We start from the raw sequence: 24,079 nt of genomic DNA, 5'->3' as shown, positions 1-24,079 counted from the left end.
ATATATATATATGTGTGTGTGCACATGGTATACATACATACCTAAAGCAAAACACTTATTTATATTTTTTAATCTAAAAAAAGAAGGTAAGAACTATCAGCTAGGACACACATGATGTAAGAGAAAAAAATAGCTGAGAAGTGAGAAGTGAAGCCAAAGTAGGACACAGGAGAGCTCAGGCACAAAGAGAGAGGTCAACAATTCCCTATGATGTCTACTTCTAGTATAAATGTTCTTCATCTTTGAAGGCTCAATGTGGTCTGGAAAGTCAGGGAAACAAGAGAAGGGGGAGAAGAGATTCTGACAGAAAGGTAGAAATAAAATGACAGATGAAAGCAAGGGCATACTTAAAGAATTCCAGGGTTCCAAAATGTGGGTAGCACAAGACTAAGAGGTAATCAAGAGTAAATCCAAGACATCTACCAAAAGCATTTGAGTACCCAGGGACTCCTTGCAAGCCCTGAATCAATGGAATTCTTGAGCTCACATTTTTTGGGGGGATTTTCCAGGTCCCACAGGGAAGTACATGAGAAAGTAAAGGATTTTTCAGTTAAATGTATTCTTCTCTAATAGATATACACTGTTGTCTGTTTGTTATAAGTTCTCCAGAAAGAAGACTACACCATGAGCCTGCACAGAACTCCCTGAGAGTACTCATAGTTGATAAGGTGTAATGGTTTAAATGAGAAATGTCCTTCACAGGCTCAAGTAGTTGAACACTTGGTTCCCAGTTAGTGTTCCTCCTTGCTGGAGAAAGTATGTCTCAGGGTGGTCTTTGAGAGTTTATAGCCTTGCCCTACTTCCAGTTCATTCTCTTTGTTTTATGTTTTTGGTTAAAGATGTGATATCCCAGTTTCTTGATCCTGCAACCATGGCTGCTACTTGCTTCCATGCTTTGCTGCCCTGATGGACTCTTATCTCTCTGGAAGAGCAAGCCCAAATAAACTCTCTTAAGTTACCCTTAGTCATGGTATTTATCATAGCAATAGAAAAGTAGTTAATAAAAAAGGCAACATCAAAGTGGAGGCATACATCCAATTAAGAAACTGAAAGCAGTCAAAAAAGTTCTATACTGTGGGTCAGCAAACTTATCCTGAGGAAAAGATGATTCATATATTTCAACTTCAACTTCTGCTGTAACTTCTGAATCCTGTCTCTGTAAATCAAAGACAGCCACAGACAGCACATAAACAAATATAGCTGTGCTCTAATAAAACTTTATTCATAAACATAGACAAAGGGCAAGACTTGTCAGGAGGGCTCTGCTGTACTGAGCCCTGGTTTAAACATCCCTTAAGTCACAGAGACACTGTTTACCTCTGTCTGTTTTCCATGTAAATTTAGAGTTTTCATACTTAGACCTTGAGGCTTTATAAGTATCTTCCTTTGTGGTGAAGGGATAATCTCAAGGCCTCAAATATGTTAACAAAATTCTCTACCACCAAGTTACCTCCCCTGCCCCTCTCTTTTTTTTCCAGATGGATTAGCTGTAACAGCTTTTCATTCCCTATTAGAGGCACACAATAGACCAGGAACTATGAGTAACTGGGCTTACCTGGACACAGAAGGGTAATAAAGCATGACTGCACCTTCCACACAGAGCAGCACAGGCAGGCCCCAGGCCATGATGTGGTACAGCAGGATGGTGCTAGGAGAAAAGAGAAGAGGGGTGGCAACAGCTAAGAGGGGATACAAGGCTACCCAGTGGAAATGACTAGATTAAGTTCTATTCTGTCCAGAGCTTCCTGTGCTATTGGTGAGGGGGTTGTTGGGCTTACATTTTTTGTGTTTTCCAAGGTGAAATTCACATCACATAAAACTTGTTATTTGAAAGTGAACAATTTCAAGATACTTTTTGCATATACACAGCCAATGTTGTTTAACCATCAAAACTATCTATTTACAGAATATTTTGATCACCATAAAATACCTCATTCTCATTAGTAGTCACTACCACTCCTTCTGAACCCAAGAATGATTAATATGCTTTGTCCTATGGAATTGTCTGTTCTAGATATTCACACAGATAATAAGACACTGCATGGCTTTCGTGTGTGGTTTTTTTTTTCACACAGCATGTTTCTCACACCTGAGTAATATACCATTATATATGGAAAGACCCCATGCTTCACCTCCATATACCTACCAATGAAAATTTAGACTGTTTTTACCTTTTGGCTACTATGAGTAGTGCTGCTATGAACATGTACATATAACTATTTGAGTTCCTGTTTTCAATTCTTTAGGGTGTGTGTGTGTGTGTGTGTGTGTGTGTGTGTGTGTGTGTGTGTGTGTGTGTGTGTGTGTGAAATTACTGGGTTAAATGGTATCTTCGTGTTTAGCCAGCATGTGTCTTCTTAGGTGGCAGTCAGTTGTTCTGACTAAGCTGGACCCCAGGCACTTCATGTTTAACTGTCTGTAATCCAGCTCTTGGGATCCAGGTGATTCCCTTTTTTGATTTCTTCAGGTATCTGTAGTTACTTGCAGAAGCCCCCAGACAGTCACACACATATACACACAATTAAAAATAAATAATAAATAAAGGGGAGGGTGTACATCTTGCATGGAAATCAGACAAAAACTGCAATCTGAAGGCTCAAACGAAGACGCTGTATTTCAGGACCTGGTGGGAAACTAAACAGCTCAAGTTCTCCAGGCAATCAAAGGGCTTCCTTTTCTTCCTCCCTCCTTTGCACTTCCCATTCCAGGCATAGTTCACATTCCTGCCATATCCTTCCTTTATGTTTATGCTTGCACATACCCAGCCAGTCTTACCCCTGTCACCCAATCTCCCAGATTTGATGACATGGTCTTCTAGAGGCTACCAGCAACTTTGGAGAATTGGCTTTACACAAAGCCAGCTGATTCCATGGAGTAGTGGACAACATTCAAATAGATGCTACTTTGTGATTGGGTAAGCATGTTGGGCTCTGTCAGTCACACACACTAGCTGCCACTCAAGATTTAACAGGATATGGAACAAATAACATCCATGTCTGATTGAGATTCTGACTTTGAAGTCTAGCTATGTGAATGGAAAGTAAGCCCGTGGATCAGAACAGGAGACCAGCACCTACACTAAGCAGGGAAAGAAGCAGAGGCTGGCACACAAAGCTCTTAGAGAAGAACTGTTCTGTGCCATTTGTCTGGGAAAACACAAGGAAATGACTCCAGCCTATTTTGTCTCCCCTATTGTTGCCAGTTCCTGGAGTGGCCATCCGCTGGCCTCACAGGGGCAGGAAGCTGGAGGGGCACAGCATCAATGTTAGTATTGCCAGAGGTCTAGGCTGTATGGAGACTCAGCTACCTCAAAGAAACTCTCAATACAGGGGGACTGTATTGTTGATGGCAGCAGGATCTGCTCATTCCACCACACCCTCCCCATACCTAGGGCCACACTGGATGCATTTACAGAATGATGAATGAACAGTCCAGGATGCAAGACCAACCAATTCCGTGGCCACCCACACTTTCATTTCTTTTGGCAACAGGTTCTCACTATTCAGCCTAAATTGTCCTCCAGCTACAGATCCTCCTGCTGAGAGGATCTGATCCTGCTGAGGTGCTTGGGGATTAAAGTGTGCCCCATGGAGACCTGTACTGTCATTTTCTTACAATACCATACCTTTAGTCCAAGGCCTTTTTCAAGATCTCAAGCCCTACCTAAGTATTGTTTGAAATCTGTGTATTCCACACCAGAAGGGAGCTGCAGTGAACAGCTCAAATTCAAGCTTTACATCTATCTTAATTACCTTTCTTGGGATAGGAATTAAAGGAGAAAATACTCCCCAGCCTGCCAAAGATATCAGTGCTGACAGGATCTCAAAGGACATGTGAAGTTTAGCCAGCCACATTTGCCAAGTTGGGCCCCTGCCCTGGAATTCACAAGATAACTCTCCCTACCAGTCTTAGTCTCTCAGTGGCCATCTGTAGAAGCAGCTACACCTATTACCCTGGACACCAGCAGACTCTTCAAAGGGAAGGATAGAGGATAGAAGCTTCAGAAGTGACACTCCCAACCCTGGTTCATTCCAACCAGTGAGAACACACCCACACATTGCCTATGGCTTCAAGAAGTAGGACTTGTACCAGGCACCAAGGTGAGACTTAGTCTCTCCAGAAACCTGGCATCTTTATTACCTATGCTATGTGCCCTGTTTCTCTATAATGGGGAGATCACTCCATTCCTAACAGTGTGTATCTTAACTCTGATGAAAACTTGCCCTTGTAAAGTTTTCTGGGGCTTTACATCCCATGCAGTAACTTTTTACATAATAGGGCATCCTCAGAAGCCATACTTTGCCCAGGTCTTCTAGATGCCAGCAGCATCTTTCTCTTCCTCCTCTTCCTCCTCCTCCTCCTCCTGCTCATTCTCCTTCTCTTCTTCCTCTTCTTCCTCCTGCTCATCCTCCTCCTCCTCTCATCCTGCATGTGGGAATGAATGTTTGCCTCAAAATTAATACCAAAGCCCCTGAGTAGTAGGGAAAAGGATAAGATCCCAGATAATAAATAGGATAAAATTAGCGTGGGATGATATGGAGTGTGAGGGCTCTCACTTAGCATTCACTTCCAAATCTTACAAATATTTCATTTCTTCCTCCCTCACTTTTTGTTTATTTTGGTTTGGCCACTTGAATTGAACCCAGAGTCTTGAATATATTTGCTCTTCACTTGAAATTCCCAACAACCCCTAACTATTTAATTTCCCAAGTTACTCATTTACAAGGTTGTAAGAATCTTGATGTTTTGAATTTGCCATTGGTATCTTACTAAAGTGAGCTGTCCTCTGGGAATAGGGCCAAACTTCTATAAGAGAAACGCTCAGGAGGCAGAGGCAGGAGGAGTCTAGGCTCAAGTGACATCCTAGATTTCATAGTGAGATGAAGTGTTCAAAAAATGTTAATATAACAATGAGCAAGCATAGTTATTTCTGGGTGGAAATCCAATTGACAGGCAGATATATGGTGTAAGCCACACTGTGAAGAACCTTTGAACGCGCAATAGTCTGTCCAAATTTTGCTCAAAGAACCAGCAAAACACCCCTTTTTGTGTTCCCAGTCAATAAATACCTCCGTCCTGCTGATCTCCTGATCACCAAGTATACATCAACTGCATAGCAGAAGAGCCACCAGAAGCAGGCACTGTACAACAGCTGGATCCACATCTATAATCAACAGGAGTTCAGCATCAAAGATTCAAGCAGCAGGCATGAGGTGCCCTACTCATGCCTAAAATGAGGAGCAGACACAAGTTTTCCTGGAATCATGAGTGAGCTATCCCATATGAACACATTCTCTGGAATTCAGAGTGGCTATGACCAATACAAGTATGTATTTATATAAAACATTTAATGTATTTTTAAATATGTTTCTTTAGAAAACCAATATATTTTTCTCTGTGGCTGGCTTTGATTGAAACTGTGCACAAATTATGAAGAGGGTATATATGTGTGTGTAGGGGGAAAGCTTAGACACTGATTGAGTCTTCTTCTGTGTCCATCTGTATCCCAGGTAGATTTGGCATCACACTGACTCCTGGTCTTCAGGTCCAGGGCAAGACCTGAGAATTGCATTCCTCACAACTCCCAGTGTCTGTCTGCTCTGCTGACTTTAAAGACCACCCTGTAGGAGGAGCAAAGGGAGGAAGGTGAACAAAGGAAGGTAACTTACTGCACTCCCGACACAGAAAGCAGTAGGCCAAATGTCTGTTCCATTCATATTGGAAATGTTTTCAATGAATTCTGGGTAGGCTATCCACACTGTGGACCTGATAACGATTCCTGTATGAGAATTAGATAGGGAAAGTCTACATGTTCCTAATTCAAATCTGAAGCAATCTGGTTGCTTTAGTGGGAGGAATGTCAAAAAAGAAAACAAAGGAAGAAAGAAAAAGAGAAAAACAGAGACATTGGTGCATAATGATAAAGAAGAAAATGAAGGCCCAGCAACTGATATAATTGTTACTGTCAGAGTTGTCCCAAGCACTTCAGTATCTAGTCAAACCATAAGCAGAAACAGCATTGTCCCTCCTTTGTTTGGTGATTAGAAATTATAGCATCACTAGCAGATCTATATTTTTCACCTGTATCTTTTAATATCCATGTAAGGTACTCATATAAGAAACTGGAGAGATGCATTTGTACTACCCATAACATATCTAATTCTATACACATGCACTGAGTAATGCACTACTGTGGGGTTCCTAAACATTTAAAGCCATATTGCCTAATCACTAAGCCAGTCCTAACTAAATAATTATAATAATAGTTTTTCTGAAAAGTGCTTTAGAATTGTTAGCAATCTAGCTCTTCTTGGAGCTCCATAAAGGTTAGAGGAGGAGCTAGGCATGGCGGCCCAGGATCACACTTCTTTGACTGAAGCACTCCAGAGGCAGTAGCTCATTAGTCAGCCACATAATGGCCCTGTCTTCAAAGAACTAAAACTGAACCAGAAGGCCTGTGAGAAAAGCACTCATATTTTATATATTTCAGAAGAAGGGTCAGTCCTCAGCCCTCTCCTGACTTCTGTCCCATATCTTCCACCTCATTTACCTGATGTTCTGAAGGATGCTGTCCTTTTCCTACTTCTCAAGATATTTAGAGACCTCTGTAGTTCAAAATATTCAGGTTACAGGACTAAATTGAATTGATGCTGCTATCTACCTTGGTAACATCCTTAAGGAATCAAGAAAACACTAGATTGAATTATCCTGCACTAAAAATGATTTATCCCTCATGGAAAGAAAAATAGCTTTTCTAAATAAGAAAAAGTGACTTGGGATTTATAGAATATTCATCTGAACTCATACTCTTCAGTAAATCCAGTCACATTTTTGTGACTCTTAGCAATGGGATAAGTCAGGTCTGGGCCTTGGCACAATCAGCCACCTGTATCCAGGGATCTTCTCAAGGTGAAACACACAGGAAAATGAACACAGGACACAGAACCATTACCTCAAGGACAAACAGCAATGATTCAAACTTCAGTGGCATGGGAGATCTTTCCATTTCAGAGCTTCTTCAATTCCTTTTTTCAGAGACTTGAATTTCTTGTCATACAGATCTTTTATTTGCTTGGTTAGAGTCACACCGAGATATTTTATATTATTTGTGACTATTGTGAAGGGTGTCCCTAATGTCTTTCTCAGTTGAAAGATCTCCCAAGTTCATGCATTGGCAGGATTAATATTGTAAAAATAGCCATCTTATCAAAAGCGATCTACAGATTCAATGCAGTCCCCATCAAAATCCCAACTCAATTCTTCATAGAGTTAGAAAGAGCAATTTGCAAATTCATTTGGAATAACAAAAACCCAGGATAGGGAAAAATATCATCAACAATAAGAGAACTTCTGGAGGAATCACCATCCCTGACCTCAAGCTGCATTACAGAGCAATAGTCATAAAAACTGTATGGTATTGGTACAGAGACAGGCAGGTATCAGTGGAATAGAATTGAAGACCCAGAAATGAACCCACACACCTACGGGCACTTGATCTTTGACAAAGGAGCTAAAACCATCCAATGGAAACAAAGACAGCATTTTCACCAGATGGTGCTGGTTCAACTGGAGGTCAACATGTAGAAGAATGCAGATCGATCCATGCTTATCACCCTGTACAAAGCTCAACTACAAGTGGATCAAGGACCTCCACATAAAACCAGACACACTCAAATTATTAGAAGAAAAAGTGGGGAAGAGCCTCAAACACATGGGCACTGGCGATAATTTCCTGAACAGAACATTAATACCACTTCTGGGCATATATCCAAAACATGCTCCAACATATAACAAGGACACATGCTCCACTATGTTCATAGCAGCCTTATTTATAATAACCTGAAGCTGGAAAGAATCCAGATGTCCCTCAACAGAAGAATGAATACAGAAAATGTGGTACATTTACACAATGGAGTACTACTCAGCTATGAAAAACAATGACTTCATGAAATTCATAGGCAAATGGATGGAACTAGAAAATATCATCCTGACTTAAGTAACGCAAACACACAAAAAAATACCATGTATGCACTCACTGATAAGTGGATATTAGCCCAAAAGCTCAGATTACCTAAGATACAATCCACAGACCACATGAAGCTCAAGAAGAAGGACAACCAAAGTGTGAATGCTTTAGTCCTTCTTAGAAGGGGGAACAAAAATATTCCTAGGAGGAATACGGAGACAAAGGTTGGAGCATAGACTGAAGGAAAGGCTGTTCAGAGACTGTCCCACCTGGGGATCCAGCCCATATACATACAGCCACCAAACCCAGACAATACTGCTGATGCCAAGAAGTGCATGCTGACAGAAGCCTAATATAGCTGTCTCCTGAGAGGCTCTGCCAGAGCATGACAAATACAGAGGCAGATGCTCACAGCCAACCATTGAACTGAGAATTGGGTTCCCATTGGAGGAGTTAGAGAAAGGATTGAAGGAGTTGAAGGGGCTTGCAACCCCATAACAACAACAATACCAACCAACCAGAGCTCCCAGGGACTAAACCGTCATCCAAAGTGTACACATGGACAGACCCATGGCTCCAGCTGCATATATAGCAGAGGATGGCCTTGTCAGTCATCCGTGGGAAAGAAAGCCCTTGGCCCTGACAAGGCTCGATATCCCTGTGTAAGGGAATTTCAGCGAGGGAAGGCAGGAAGAGGTAGGTGATTGGGCTGGGGGAACACCCTCCCCATAGAAGCAGTGGGGAGGGATGGGATAGGGTGTTTATGGACATAAAACCTGGAAAGGTGATTTCATTTGAAATGCAAATTAAAAATCCAATAAAAATACATATATGTAAGAAAGAAAGAAAGAAAGAAAGAAAGAAAGAAAGAAAGAAAGAAAGAAAGAGAGAAAGAAAGAAAACTGCAGTTGCCACATGGATACAGCACCATCAAGAAATTCAAAGCACAGACAGAATTTGGGTCTTATTTTAACAGTCTCACTATGATAGCAGACCATATAGGAAGTAAAATTGGTTTTAATTATTTTAAAGTGCAAGTGGCACTGGTGTTAAACTGCACAATTTTTTTAGGTCTTGTTTTTGCTTGTTTGTTTGTTTTTTACTGGAACCTAACAGACAGAAGACCTAAAAAATTTGAATTTCTTGATGGTGCTGTATCCATGTGGCAACTGCAGTTTTCTTTTTTTCTTTCTTTCTTTCTTTCTTTCTTTCTTTCTTTCTTTCTTTCTTTCTTACATATATGTATTTTTATTGGATTTTTTAATTTGCAAGTCTGGAATTTGCTTCCAATTAACGCACCCAGGAAGGAAAAAAAGAAGGGGAGGGGGAAAGTCTGCAAAGGTGGGGGAGGGACATCTGGGGATTCAGGATACTTCCTTATAATTATAGACTATCTTCATGCATATTGGACAATTTCCACACTAAGCAGATAAATATAAGTCTAGTTTAAAGCTCAGTAAAGTGCATTATACTCTAGTCGAAAAAGGATATTGGGAAATTCATTCTGCTAAGAGCCAGGTAGTTAACTATGATTTTGGTTTGGTTTGATTTGGATTTTGTTGGTGGATCATGGTGTTTATTTCCAGCTTTGTACTCTGTCCTAGCAGGGCTAACAGGGTCTCAGATCGGCAGATGCTGGGCAGTGCTGGACTCGCATAAAACTTTATGTAAATTAATGCAGCACTCACATGCCATCAATCTTCTCTGGAGGAGCTGAAAACATTTTAAAGTGTTTTAAAGTGTCACTCTTAACAAAGGTGTCACAGAACATGCATCACCAGATAGCACTTTTTATACTTGAGGGGTTAGAGATAGAACTGCTTGGTAGAGCTTTTATCCAACATGCACAGGGCCTTGGTAATTTCAACAACAGCTCAAAAGACAGTTCTTTCAGATTCAAAACAAAAAACAAAGACAACAACAAATAAACACATAAGAAAGCACATGCATACTGATGACTGTCTGTTTTGCCTCACTGAGGTAACCATGAACCTGCTTTAGTTTTGTTTCTGTTTTCCTTTGTTTCTGGATTTTACCTGCACCTGCATGTCTGTGGTTTCCCTAATAAGCTCCACTAACAAATTCAACAGGATACCAATCACTCTGCATAATTCTCTAATACTATCCACTCACCAGGTTAATTAACTCCAGTCCTGCTCTGCACCCAAGGGTCACTCACATATCTCAAAGCTTTCAGTTGTCCCCAAATTTAGGCTCCCCTCTGAGACCATGCATCTTGGCCGAATCAGGTCCCAAACTGTGAATTTTGTACCATCCTCAAGCAAGAGCAGATCCCGAGAACCCTGTACATTCCACCCTGCAAGCTGCATATTCTAGCCTGAAAACAGTTGGCTCTGCGCCCTTACCCAGGCAGCCAAGCAAATCACAGGCGGTGGCAGCACGAAGGATGTGGACTGAGGCTGCTGGGGTTGTCGCAGGCGCCCTGTGACCAACAGATCGGCGCCCTGTTAGGAGCTGAAGGAGGCCAAGCACCAGGCGGAGGGCGCCGCTGCCCAGACACAGCGCATGGAACACCCGCGGTTGGAAGGTCAGCACCAGCTGTGTGGCTGCATCCCACGAAGGGCAGCAGAAGATTCCCAGGCGCGGGGAGGCCATTGGTCTTGCTCACGGACCGGTCTCTGGTCTGCAGAACCCACAGCTTTTCCTGGTCAGGTGCTGGGCTGATGAGAGAGATTGGACGTCATGTGCTCTGTGCCTCTTCCCGGACCTCAGCCCTTACGCTGCAAGGGCTCCTGGCTCCGTGGGGGCGGTGTGCCCTCCTCAAAAGCCACGAGGTCTCACGAGGTTAATGCTGGATATTCAGAGGGAGAGATGGGGGAGGAGCGCCAGAAATGGGCAAGGGGCAGCAATTTCTCCATCCACCAGGCCTTCCTTACCTCCTGAAAACCTGTAACCCCTAACCTGCCATTTTCGCTTAACTGGTCTCTCTTAGAGATATATTCCATTAATCAGACAGTTCCTGTTTCTGTGACATCTTCATGTGATGCCTGAGATACAACATAGTCATATTCATCCACTAAGACTGGCTTATCTGAACACATCCTTCCGAACAGAAACAGTATCCACATCCCACTTTCTCTGTGCCCCTTTCTCATGGAAACCCACAGAGACCTTCCATTTAAATTGGAGACATCTTTAATCCATTTTAATTGGAGGCAAAGGCAAGCCTGCTCTGTGAGTTCACATCCCATCATGGTCTGCATAGTTGAGTTCCACGCCAGCTGATACTAAACAGAGGGATCTTGTCTCAACAAATAACGACGACAACAACAAAAACTAAAGGGATATCCAGCACCAACTTCAGGGTTTTGCCTTTATGTTTTTGAGACAGGGTTTAACTTTGTACACCAGGCTGACCTTGAACCCACATAGATCCATTTGCCTCTATATCCAGAGTAGTGGTATTAAAATGATGTGCTACGGTTCAGAAGAAACAAGAGTGTAATATGAACATAGGGAAGCAAAATAAAACAAGGAGATATGTGACTATGAAGCAAATGCTTAGTCTCCGAGATGAGCGACTTAAAGGATAGATAGAAGCCTAAAAAGAAAGAAAAGAAAGATCTGAGTGCACTGGAGGAAAGAGAGGTCCCCTAGCATTTTTTCCTGCTTGTTCTTCCAGTATAATACACAGCTGGGTCCACCTTACCACATCCTGGTGGATACCAACTTCATCAACCTTTCCATTAAAGCCAAACTGGACTTGGTGCAGTCAATGATGGACTGTCTGTATGCCAAATGCCTCCTTTGAGACACAACAAAACTGTGAGCCTCCAGTAACCTATAGTTGTTCAACAGGGAAGGAGTATCAGATGTGTTTCCCTGTAAGTCAGCAGATATCCATGTCAGCTGAAGACCTATAAATGATTATGCTTAGGAGGGTGTGTTAAGCTGAGAAGGAAACCAGAAGTGAAGTCATACATCTGTACTCCCAGCATTCAATAAACAGGAAAATCAGATTCAAAGTCAAAAAGAAATCTTGAAGATTAAAAATATCACACCAGGGCTGGAGAGATGGCCCAGTGGTTAAGAGCACCAACTGCTCTTCCAGAGGTCCTGAGTTCAATTCCCAGCAACCACATGGTGGCTCACAACCATCTATAATGAGATCTGATGCCCTCTTCTGGTGTGTCTGAAGACAGCTACAGTGTACTTATTTATATATAATAAATAAGTAAATCTTAAAAAAATCACACCAGTGAACACATGAACAATTAATAAAACAAAAATGGCATTATTGCTGATAAGGATAAGTTTTAGTGGTGTGAACAGGGATAAAAATATCAAAGTTGCTAAATATTCCCTTAATACAAAGTACATTAGAGAGCAAGGTCCTAACTCCTCAGTCCTGTGAATGTGAAGAAAGGGGAGGAAGCTAGAGGGAAAAAATAAGATTGAATCTTGAAGAGTTTGGATTATGAGGTTTAAGGGAAGACACCATCTCCATAATATGGAGCAGGTGAAGCAGTGAGTGCTGAGATGGAACTCTAGTAAGTTATTCAGGAGCTGAATGTAAGACAATTATTCAGTAACGATACTATATAGAATTTTCAGTGTGCACAATACATCCTTGTATCAGAAGACGATACTGAGACTTTACTACCTAGAGCAGAGAATCAATGTCTGGCTTCAAAGGAAAGACTGACTCCTACTATTGGTTTATAGGACTGGTGACCTCAAGCTAAAGGTAGTCCTAATATACATTTTATAAAATTCAAACCAGGAATATAGCTCAGTGGTAGAGTGTTTGCCTAGCACATATGATGTCCAAAATCTAATATCCAGTACCACACACACTTGAAGTACAAAGCCAGAGAAACCTAGGGCTAAAAGGTAAGACAGGAATGGGAACTGGAAATACAGAGAGTTTATCACACTTGAATGATGTGCACATGATTTCTGGAGGTTTTCCAGCACTGCTCGACCACACACCAAAAAAATCCTAGGCCTCCTAAGAATTATATTAAATCCTTTCTGCCTATGTCTTAGAAATGAAATTTAAAAAAATAAATAAACCCAGATGACTGCACACCTGTTTTCAATATGGTTGATAAAAAAGAAAAATGGTACACTACCACTCTAGGCCAACTGACACTGTTCATTAATGATGAAAAAGGACCAAGATGATTACCAGAGGGATGGGAATTTTCCAAGTTAAAGCCTCATGTTTACTCAGGTTACTTCTAGTTTTGCTCTACCCAGGTTTATTGGTATATGCCTTTAATCCCAGCTCTTGGGAGGCAGAGGCAAGCAGACAAAGCCAGCTAGGTCGACAGAGTAAGGTCCTTAACTAATAGGGCTACAAAGAGACCTTATCTCAAAATTAAAAACAAAGAGTTTTACTCCAGGTCTCCTCCTTAAATCCCACCCTGTACCTGCTAGGTCAGTGCCCTTTAAGAAGCCCTACTTCAGGCTGGAGAGATGGCCCAGTGGTTAAGAACACTGACCGCTCTTCCAGAGGTCCTGAGTTCAAATCCCAGCAACCACATGGTGGCTCACAGCCATCTGTAATGAGATCTGATGCCCTGTTCTGGTGTGTCTGAAGGCAGTGACAGTGTACTCATATATAATAAATAAATCTTAAAAACAAAAGAAAGAAAAAGCCCCACTTCACTCAAGCTTTGTCCCTCTAAAGAGCTCTTGATTTCTATCTCTCCAAAGTGTCCCAAGGTCTACAGAGGACAGTGCTCACTTGTCTCCACAAACACATATCCCTTACACAACAAGCTCCATAAGCTAAGGCACATGGCTTAATCTCTGACAAAGATGAAGAATCTGGCAATTTCCATACTTGAACTATAAACAGAGAGGTTTCATGTGGAAAGTGCACTGTACAGAAAATAGCCACAGGAACAGAACATGATTTCTTTTAATTGGATTTTTTTATTTACATTTCAAATGTTATCCCCTTTCCCGGTTTCCTGTCCATAAAGCCCCTATCCCATTCCCCCACCCTAAGCTTCTATGAGGATGTACACACACACACACACACACACACACACACACACACACACACACACACCTCCCCACTTCCTGTCCCTGACATTCCCCTACACTGGGGGAGAGGGGTACAGCCTTGGCAGGACCAAAGGCTTCTCCTCATATTGGTGCCCAACAGAACATGATTTCTAACCTCTCCCCTTATGCCAGAAAAACTATCCAAGTAATGCACACAGTTAAATGATATCAATTTTATTAAAACAAATAATTGATGTTACACTGGGATTGGTTTTTATGTGCATGGCTGTTTTGTCTTCTTGTATGTATGTACACCATAGGTGTGCCTCACCCTCATGAAGGCAAAATGATGGTATCTACCCATCAGATGAATGGTAGAGATGGTTGTAACATATGGGTGCTGGAAACTGAATCTGGGTTCTCTGGAAGAGCAGCAAGTGCTCTTAAGTCTGTTTTTTTTCCTTAAGATTTATTTTTATTTTATGTATGTGAATACATTGTCTTATACACACCAGAAGAGGACATAGAATCCTTTTACAGATGGTTATGAGCCACCATGTGGTTGCTGGGAATTGAACTCAAGACCTCTAAAAGAACAGCCAGTGCTCTTAGCCTGTAAGCCATCTCTCCAGCCTGCAGCAAGTGCTCTTAACTGCTGAGCCATCTATACAACCACTACATTAGGATTCTTAAAATACTTATACTTCAAAATTATTCTCAACTTTATAAATAACTTAATTCATATTTAATTATTACCTATACTATATAAATGTTCAGCTATAAATTGTAACTGTAATTAAATATTATTCTTATGTTCAAGTTTAATCATCTGTGATATATACAGTATATTTAAGGCACCAGTTTCCCTTACGAGGGAGGTAAAGGTTACAGGATCCATTGAGTAGAGGCAGAATGTCTTAGTCCTCCCTTGTGTAGATGAGGAAGATCACAGATCCTTTTAAACAGACAGGAAAATCATAGCTCTCCTTAGGCTGAACCAGAAGCCTGAGGCCCCCCAGGTAAAGGTTACAGGATCCATTGAGTAGAGGCAGAATGTCTTAGTCCCCCTTGTGTAGATGAGGAAGATCACAGATCCTTTTAAACAGACAGGAAAATCATAGCTCTCCTTAGGCTGAACCAGAAGGCCTGAACCCCCCACCCCCGGGTCAAGAATGACTTCAGAGCAGTCCAGAAGCAGTCTAGATGGACAACAGGCTGGTGAGAAGTCCCCAGGTAAGTCTCTTCCTTGGGCTTCTGTTCAGATGCTCATGTCTGGGAATAAAAACAGGGCCACTCTATTTGTAGTGACCAGCTTGAAAGCAGATGGTGTGGGATCTAGATTCTGCTGGCTTCTCTTCGCAATCCGAGATCTCAAATCAAAGCAGTACATCTCATTTCTCTTTCCCTTTGGTGCACTGGCTCAGCTCCTTTAGTATCTCTTTGACATACTTGGAGCTGGGTAATTGAACAGGCTGTCTGGACATTGAGAGACAAAGATTTGGCTTCTCATGAGACCAAATACCAAGGAGCACCTTAGTATTTCTTTGTACTGGTTCATTAATAAGTTGTGCTTCTTGACTGGATCTGTCCTTAGGTTCATCCACTAGAGCAGTCTCAGGGGCTGTTGTCTCTAAAGTAACCATGCTCTCAGGACTTTGATGTTTGGAATAAGGACTTTCTTTCTGAGGACTATAGACACTGTTGGAGGGAAAACTCCCAAGACTTGACTGATGGCTGGGTTTGGTGCACCAGCAAAGCCACATGAAGTACTCAGGAACCTCTGTCCTTAGGTCCCAAATGGGCCAGATCCACACTTGTGGACACAAGGAAACTTGGCAGCCATAGGCACCCCATGTTCTCTGAATAACTTTGGACACTCAGGACTGTCTCTTCTTTGGTTGCTCAAAGGATAGGGCGATGGCTGCTGACATAAGGACATTTATAGGGATAGCAGCAGCTGCAGGTGCCCAATTCAGCATGGATGACAAGGGGCATGCAGGAGGACCCTGTGACCTCATCTGCACAAACAAGACCCCCAAGTAGTGACATGAGGACACTAAGAATGACAAGGAATACCCATCCTTTGTCCTTCCCTTTGCCTTTCCAGACACTGAGCTCAGGGCAAAAATCAACCTCTATTCATACACCTTACACTGACATAACAGGCAGAAAGTAGAAGTGTTCCGACAGATAGCTACTAACAGAAAGGTATCAGCTTTCATCATTATAGGCTTAGATGCTCTTAAAAGGATAAACAACTACTCTTTAGTAAAGATGATTGACATGTGTTGCATTTTGTCAGATGGAGATTTATGCCACTTTTCACATCTTTTTTGAGACATTCCAAATATATAGCCTAGGCTGGCTTGGAACTCTTTACCACCACTCTTGGCTCATCCTCCTGAAGACAGGGATCACAGGCATGTAATCAGTTATTAGTATCATGTAGTCATATTATCATTTTTTGCAGTTTAGACTTTAATGAAATAGCAAAAACATCCAGGGTTTGTTTTACCATTGGAATTGCTGGTTTTAATAAGGCTATCTATAAATCTCAGTCTGCATCCATTCACATGGATGACTTCCTATACAGCCAATATCAAAATCAAGATGGAGCAAAAGATTGTGTGCCCCATCAGTCAGAGTCTGAGTGGTAAGGGCGGTAAGAGTTTAATGAGGCAGTGACAAAAGGGAGCAATTCTATCTGGACCAGTGTTTTGAGGCACAATGGAGAGTTAGTTGTTGATGCAGGACAATTAGATCACTATCACTGCCCACTCCCTGATAAATTCCATTTAGAAGGTGATTCCGTATCTAATAATTGTCACCGCCCAGGAGATTTTGAAGACAGATCTTAAAAAGTATCATTATTATTCTTCTTTTAAAAATTTATCTATTTTATGTATATGAGTAAACTGTTACTGTCTTCAGACACACCAGAAGAGGGCATCGGATCCCGTTACAAATGGTTGTGAGCCACCATGTGGTGGCTGGGAATTGAACTCAGGACCTCGGGGAAAGCATTCAGTGTTCTTAACTGCTGAGCCATCTTTCCAGTCCCATGATTATTATTCTTAAGATGGTTTCATGATAACAATGTCACCAGAGTAAAAAAGTCTGTTGCCATTGGGGATGGAATTTCTTATAGTTTTTTTAAATTCTTTCTAATATCTATAGAAGTTTTGAATTTCTCTCTAAACAACACTCATCTGCAAACACAGACACTACTGGAATCCAATCTATCTGACTTTCCCCACACGCATGAATGCCTAATATAAAGTATTCTTATAAAGTAAACCATAAGAAGAGATTAACAGGTAATAATAAAATGCAATTATGACAATGTTCATAACAAAAATAATGTAAATGTGCTCTCTTGAAATATTGTATATGTACTTGGATTTTATGGTATCTGAGAGCATGAAAACGGAATCCTTAAAGAGTAGACTACTATTTTAGAGTGTTGCTTTCCACATGGATAACGTTTCACAATCTGACTTTCACATTACTGGGGAACTTCTGTACTCATTAAAAGATGTATGCGTTCTATTCCTAAAGCTTCTCAACTTTTCCATGAAGGACATTTTTGTCAACAGGCATCCTTTATTCCAGAGTCCTCACCTGACAAAACCCCACACTTCCTGCCAATCTCCAAGGCGTTTGGGGCCAGCATGAACTACATAAGACCTTCTCTCAAGAAACCAAAAACAAACAAATAAAACAAAAGTGGGCAATGGCTGAAACAAAAGCTCTATTTTGTATCTTTATGTAGCTCTGGATATCTTGGTTCTTGTTGTATAGACCAGGCTAGCCCCAAATTCACAAGAGATCTGCCTCCTTTTGCCCCATGAATTCTGCTCAACGTATCCACTTATTTTTAAAATTCATGATTTTTTTATATATAAAGTGTCAATATTAGCTCAAACTGGTCTGGAATTCAGATTGGTCTCAAACTCTGTATCCTTCTGCTTCCACATCTGGAGTACTGAGATTATAAGAATGTGCTACCTTGCCCATCTTCTATTTACTCTTTCCTAGTTGCAAGACAGGTAGCCTGTCAGTTGGGATCATTTTTAAAAATTCATGTAGCTCACATTATATTTTTTAAAACAAAAGGGCTATGGCTTTATGCTTCCTAGGCTGTCTGTCATAAACTCTTGGACTCAAATGATCTTCCTGCCTCACCTTCCTGACTCACCTCAGGGGTTTGGCAACCAATCTGACTCACATATGTGACATATTAAAGAACATGCCACTGTGGAGGCTCATGATTTCTAGGACATCCTGAGTCACATAGCAAACTCCAGGGGAGATTGGGTTATATTGGAAGATCCTATGTCATCAACAGATCATATCCTAAATGATATGGAATTGCAGGAGATCTCTAAGGGTTACCTAGTTTCCCATGAATGTTTAGGAGTAAACATACCCATCCAGAGAAATCTGTCCAGTGAGACTACTGAATGGTGGCACTAGGCAAGCCTTATGTTCCCTTAAGAAAAACATGTCTTTCAGAAGAGGCCTGGGTGCTCTAACCAAAGCAAGTTATAACAACTCTCTGGGTCTCAATGTTTTTATTTGTACACTGGGGTGACAGATATATTCACATGTTTGCTAAAAGGTCTTGTGCACCATGTATCTTACATACATCAGGTATTCTGTGAAGTGAAGATAGTTTTTCCTTGTGGGGGCTTTCTATTTCAACACAGAGCTGGGCCCAATATAAAAACTCTAAATGTGAAATGTGAAGTACCCTGGTGGTAGTTATGGACAGACTACATGGACCCTCTTCAGTCCACTGTATAGCTCCATAGCTCTCTATAGAGATTCACAAATATTGCAACTAACATGATTCTACGTGAAAGCCTTTCAAGATCTGATTGAGTAGATGAGGAGAGTATTTATCATTTTGATTTATCACTGGCAGATCTGCAGCTAAGGTAATTCCAGTGTTTGCAATGATAGCTTGTAGAACCCTAGAGTAAGGTGACAATGGTCAAAAAGGATAGCTTCATGTTGTGGAAGTCTTCCTTTAACAGCCCTCTTATTTTCTGACTCTGACAGTTCTCCTGCCACTCTGAAATCATAGGAATATGGGGTAGATTAAAAAGAAATTAGTCTTGCCTTATACCTGTTTTTTGATATTAAGTTTCATATTTTCTACCATTGACTTGCATTTCCAGCCCCCTTGTCTTATTAGATTAATTTTTATATTATGTGTATGCATGTTTGCCTGAATGTACGTATGTGTACTTTGTATATGCCATGTGGTCAAAGAGGCCAGGAATGTGTATTGGCTCCCCTGGACGTGGAGTTATACATGGTGATGAGTCACCATGTGGGAACTGAGTCCTGGTCCTTTGGAAGAGCAACAGATACTCTTAACCACTGAAACATCTTTCTGACCACTCTTGGGGAAAAAATACTATATTAGAAATTGTTGTAAATAATGTAGCCATATTCATCAATTTAGCACTAAATTAAAGGACATTTGTAACAAAGTGTGCCATTCAGGCTGGAGAGATAGCTCAGAGGTTAAGAGCACTGGCTGCTCTTCTGGAGGTCCTGAGTTCAATTCCCAGCAACCACGGGGTTGCTCATAATCATCTATAATGAAATCTGGTGCCCTCTTCTTGTGTGCATGTGGGATGATGTCATCATGCAGGTGAGGCAGCTACAGGATAGAATGAGGCCTGTCATTGGACGAGAAGGAAGGATGGGTTGAGAAAAGTTTGAAGGAAGAGGAGAAGGGAATGGAAGAGAAGAGACTGCAGAGAAGCGGCGGCAGAAAGAACATGGAAACTGATGTTAAGATTTTACTCTGGGTATTTACAGATTGTTATGAATGTTCTTGAGGGATGAATGTGTATAGGGCTTTGTATGTTTAGGTGGGCAATTATATCTTATCAATCAGATCAAAGGTTATTGTGTTATGTGTTCTTTCATGTGGAGAATTGAATTTGGGAGAGTGTGTGGGATGCCATGGAGTTGGGATGTGTGCTTCTGGTGAGATATTTAGCAGATATCTTGGGGCACTGTGGTGCTGGACCCAGAGCTGGTAAAAAGACTGTTTTATTTTTTATAGTTTTACAACATGTACAGGCATATATGCATGAAGAACACTGTATACTAAATAAATAAATCTAAAAAATTGTGGCATTCTATGCTCAAAAAACATTTTGAGTATAAGTCTTCTTTGTTAGAAGAAAAACCTAAAATAAATTGAGCTTCATTTCATAAGGATTAGCTAATTTTAAAGTCTTAACTTTTTATTAATGTATATTAATTATGCAAAATAAATTAATTTATGACATGGGAAGAACAGTAATGGCGCCAGTCACAATCAAACTAGATGGGCCCCTCCATTCCTTGCACATCATTCTATAGACAGAGATCTATGAATACTGCAACTAAGAAGATCCTGTGTGAAGTCCTTCTGCCATCTGATTGGGCAGAAGCAGGCATTTAGTATGTTGTTTTATCACTGGTAGATCTGCAGCTAAATTAATTCCAATGTTCACAATAAACCCAGAGTAAGATGACATTTTCTTTCAGTGTTGTTGACTGACTCCAACACAATTCACTTGCTAGGAAAAGACTTCAGCACTAAGCTGTATTCCAGCTCCATTATCACATTTTCATATAGATTAACTATTGATTAAAGCCTGAATGTTGGTTAGTTTGCCTTTTTTTTTTTTCATTTCTATGGACAAAGCAAATTATACAGAATTACCTAGGATTTCACCTCCTTTCTCTCAAAGAAAATAAATGTCAGAATATGGAAATGAAGTAGAAACTTGTAGCTCTTGCATCCATGGATGTAGAGACTCCTCCTAGGTTACTACCAGCAAACCAGAGTATATGCTTGCCTTTGTGCTTCTTGAGTAAACTCCAGAAGGAAGAAGCCAGAAACAAAATGTATCTCTCCCTTTCCAAGGGAAACTGAATGTATCAGCTAATACATTCTAACTTTAAGAATCCCAGTCAAATTGGGTGTCCTTGTGTGTGTTTTTTTGGGCGGGGGTTGCTACTACCAGGAATGTACAAGACTGATAAAAGTAGAGCAATGGGGGGGTTGAGGATTTAGCTCAGTGGTAGAGCGCTTGCCTAGCAAGCGCAAGGCCCTTGGTTCAGTCCTCAGCTCCGGAAAAAACAAAAAACAAAACAAACAAACAAACAAACAAACAAAAAAACCAAAACTAGAGCAATGGCTTCTGATTTCTGCTTGCACCCTGAGATGACCCAGTCCCACAGCTCTCTGTACCCAAATCCCATGGTGGTGAGAGCTGGACTCTCAGAAGTGCAGATAATCCTGAGAACTCAGGGTAGATCACCATGTCTGCTCACATTTCTGGCCCAAGAGAAACCTGCCTAGAGCCCTCTGGAAACAGGAACCTAGGAGCAGTCCTGTCACTGCCTGTACCCAGAACTGGAAGCCAGTCTCCAGGAGCTCTGACACACCTGAGAACAGAGGTAAGACCACCACTTCTGCTCTGAGGAAACCGCATGGAGCCCTCAGCACACTGGAACCCAGGAGCAGTCTGGGACAAGATACTGCTGGTTTCCACCTGTGCCCAGAGATGACCCTGTGATACAGCTCTCTTTACCCAGATCTGCCTGGAAGAAAGCCTGTCTCCAGGAGTGCTGACACACAGGCTTACAGCAGGGTTAAGCCACTGTCAGAGACAGCAAGGCCAGCTAACACCAGAGACAACCAGATGGCGAAAGGCAAGCACAAGAATATAAGCAACAGAAACCAAGACTACTTGGCATCATCAGAGCCAAGCTCTATGACCAAAGGAAATACAGGATAGCCCAACAAACTGGAAAAACAATTTGTATTTAAAATCACATCTCATGATGATGATAGAGGATTTTAAGACCAACATAAATAACTCCCTTAAAGAAATATGGGACAACACAGGTAAACAAATAGAATCCCTTAAAGAGGAAACACAAAAGTCCCTTAAAGAATTGCAGGAAAACACAGCCAAACAGGTGAAGGAATTGAACAAAATCATACAGGACCTAAAAATGGAAATGGAAAAAAATAAAGAAATCACACAGGGAGACAACCCTGAAGATAGAAAACCTAGGAAAGAGATCAGGAGTCATAGATATAAGCATTACCAACAGAATACAGATAGAAGAGAGAATCTCACGGGCAGAAGATGCCATAGAAAACATTGATACAACCATCAAAGAAAATGTAAAATGCAAAGAGCTCCTAACCAAAAACATCCAAGAAATCCAAGACACAATGAGAGGACCAAACTTAAGAATAATAGATTCCCAACTTAAAGAGTCAGTAAATACCTTCAAGAAAACTTCACTAATCTAAAGAAAGAGATGCCCATAAACATACAAGAAGCCTACAGAACTCTAAATATATTGGACCAGAAAACAAATTCCACCCATCACATAATAGTCAAAACACTGAATGAACAAAAGAAAGAAAGAATATTAAAAGAAGTAAGGGAAAAAAGGTCAAGTAACATATAAAGGCAGACCTATCAGATTTACACCAGTCTTCTCACCAGAGACTATGAAAGCCAGAAGATCCTGGGCAGATGTCATACAGACCCTAAGAGAACAAAAATGCCCGCCCAGGCTGCTATATCCACCAAAACTCAAAATTACCATACATGGACAAACCAAGATATTCCATGACAAAACCCAATGTACACAATATCTTTCCACAAATCCAGCCCTACAAAGGATAATAGATGGAAAACTCCAACACAAGGAGGGAAACTACACCCTAGAAAAAGCAAGAAAGCAATCTTCTTGCAACAAACCCAAAAGAAGATAGCCACACAAACATAATTCCACCTCTAACAACAAAAAAATTCCAGGAAACAAAATCACTATTCCTTAGCATCTCTTAGCATTAATGAACTCAATTCCCCAAATAAAAACACATAGACTAACAGACTAGATATGTAAAGAGGACCCAGCATCTTGCTGCATACAGGAAACACACCTCAGTGACAAAGACAGACACTACCTCAAAGTAAAAGAAGAGAAAACAATTTTCCAAGCAAATTGTCCAAGGAAAAAGCTGGAGTATCCATTCTAATAGCCAATAAAATTGACTATTAACCAAAAGTTATCAAAAAAGATGAGGAAGAACACTTCATATTCATCAAAGGAAAAATCCACAAAGATGAACTCTCAATCCTAAATATCTATGCTCCAAATGCAAGGGCACCTACATTCATAAAAGAAACTTTACTAAAGCACAAAGCACACATTGCACCTCACACAATAATAGTGGGAGACTCCAATACCCCACTCAAAGCAATGGACAGATCTTGAAAACAGAAACTAAACAGAGACACAGAGAAATTAACAGAAGTTATGAACCAAATGGATATAACAAATATCTATTGAACATTTCGTCCTAAAACAAAAGAATATACCTTCCAATCAGCACCTTATGGTACCTTCTCCAAAACTGACCACATATTCAGTCACAAAACAAACCTCAACTGATACGAGATTGAAATAATCCTATGCATCCTATCAGATCACCACAGACTAAGGCTGGTCTTCAATAACAACAAAAATGACAGAAAGCCCACATACAAATACACAAGGAAGTTAAACAATGATTGACTCAATGGTAACTTGGTCAAAGAAGAAATAAAGAAAGAAATTAAAGACTTTTTAGAATTTAATGAAAATGAAGGCACAACATACCCAAACTTATGGGACATAATGAAACCAATGCTAAGAGGAAAAGTGCCTCCAAAAACAAACTGGAGAAAGCATATACTAGCAGCCTGACAGCACACTTAAAAATCTAGAGCAAAAAGAAGCAAATACACCAAGAAGGAGTAGACAGCAGGAAATAATAAAACTCAGGGATGAAATCAACCAAATAGGAACAAAAAAAGGTTATATAAAGAATAAAAAAGGGGTTGGGGATTTAGCTCAGTGGTAGAGTGCTTGCCTAGAAAGTGCAAGGCCCTGGGTTCGGTCCCCAGCTCCGAAAAAAAGAACCAATAAATAAATAAATAAATAAATAAATAAATAAATAAATAAATAAATAAAGTAGGAAAATCAACAAGATTGATAAACCCTTAGCCAGACTAACCAGAGGGTACAGAAATAGTATCACAATTAACAAAA

At 40.8% G+C, this 24,079-nt stretch overlaps 1 protein-coding gene across 5 annotated transcripts in view; it reads right to left on the bottom strand.

The window, feature by feature from the left end:
- Gpr143 (G protein-coupled receptor 143) overlaps positions 1-24,079 on the bottom strand; it is a 43,902-nt gene that overhangs the window by 14,166 nt on the left and 5,657 nt on the right. The window contains exons 1-4 of one of the 5 annotated variants that reach the window (NM_001106958.1): positions 10,333-10,648; positions 5,670-5,779; positions 5,070-5,164; positions 1,556-1,648 (exon numbers count right to left, since the gene is read on the bottom strand). In NM_001106958.1, coding sequence (NP_001100428.1) covers positions 1,556-1,648; positions 5,070-5,164; positions 5,670-5,779; positions 10,333-10,582 — 548 coding nt within the window. In that variant the 5' untranslated portion in view covers positions 10,583-10,648. Of the gene's footprint in view, positions 1-1,555; positions 1,649-5,069; positions 5,165-5,669; positions 5,780-10,332; positions 10,750-24,079 lie in introns of those variants that run through there. The other 4 variants (XM_087599579.1, XM_087599580.1, XM_087599581.1 and 1 more) reach the window with 4 other exon arrangements.

This window comes from Rattus norvegicus, chromosome X (genome assembly GCF_021556685.1).
Source record: "Rattus norvegicus strain SHRSP/BbbUtx chromosome X, alternate assembly SHRSP_T2T, whole genome shotgun sequence".
In the NCBI taxonomy this organism is placed as follows: Eukaryota; Metazoa; Chordata; class Mammalia; order Rodentia; family Muridae; genus Rattus; species Rattus norvegicus.
This window is presented reverse-complemented; position numbering and strand designations above follow the sequence as displayed.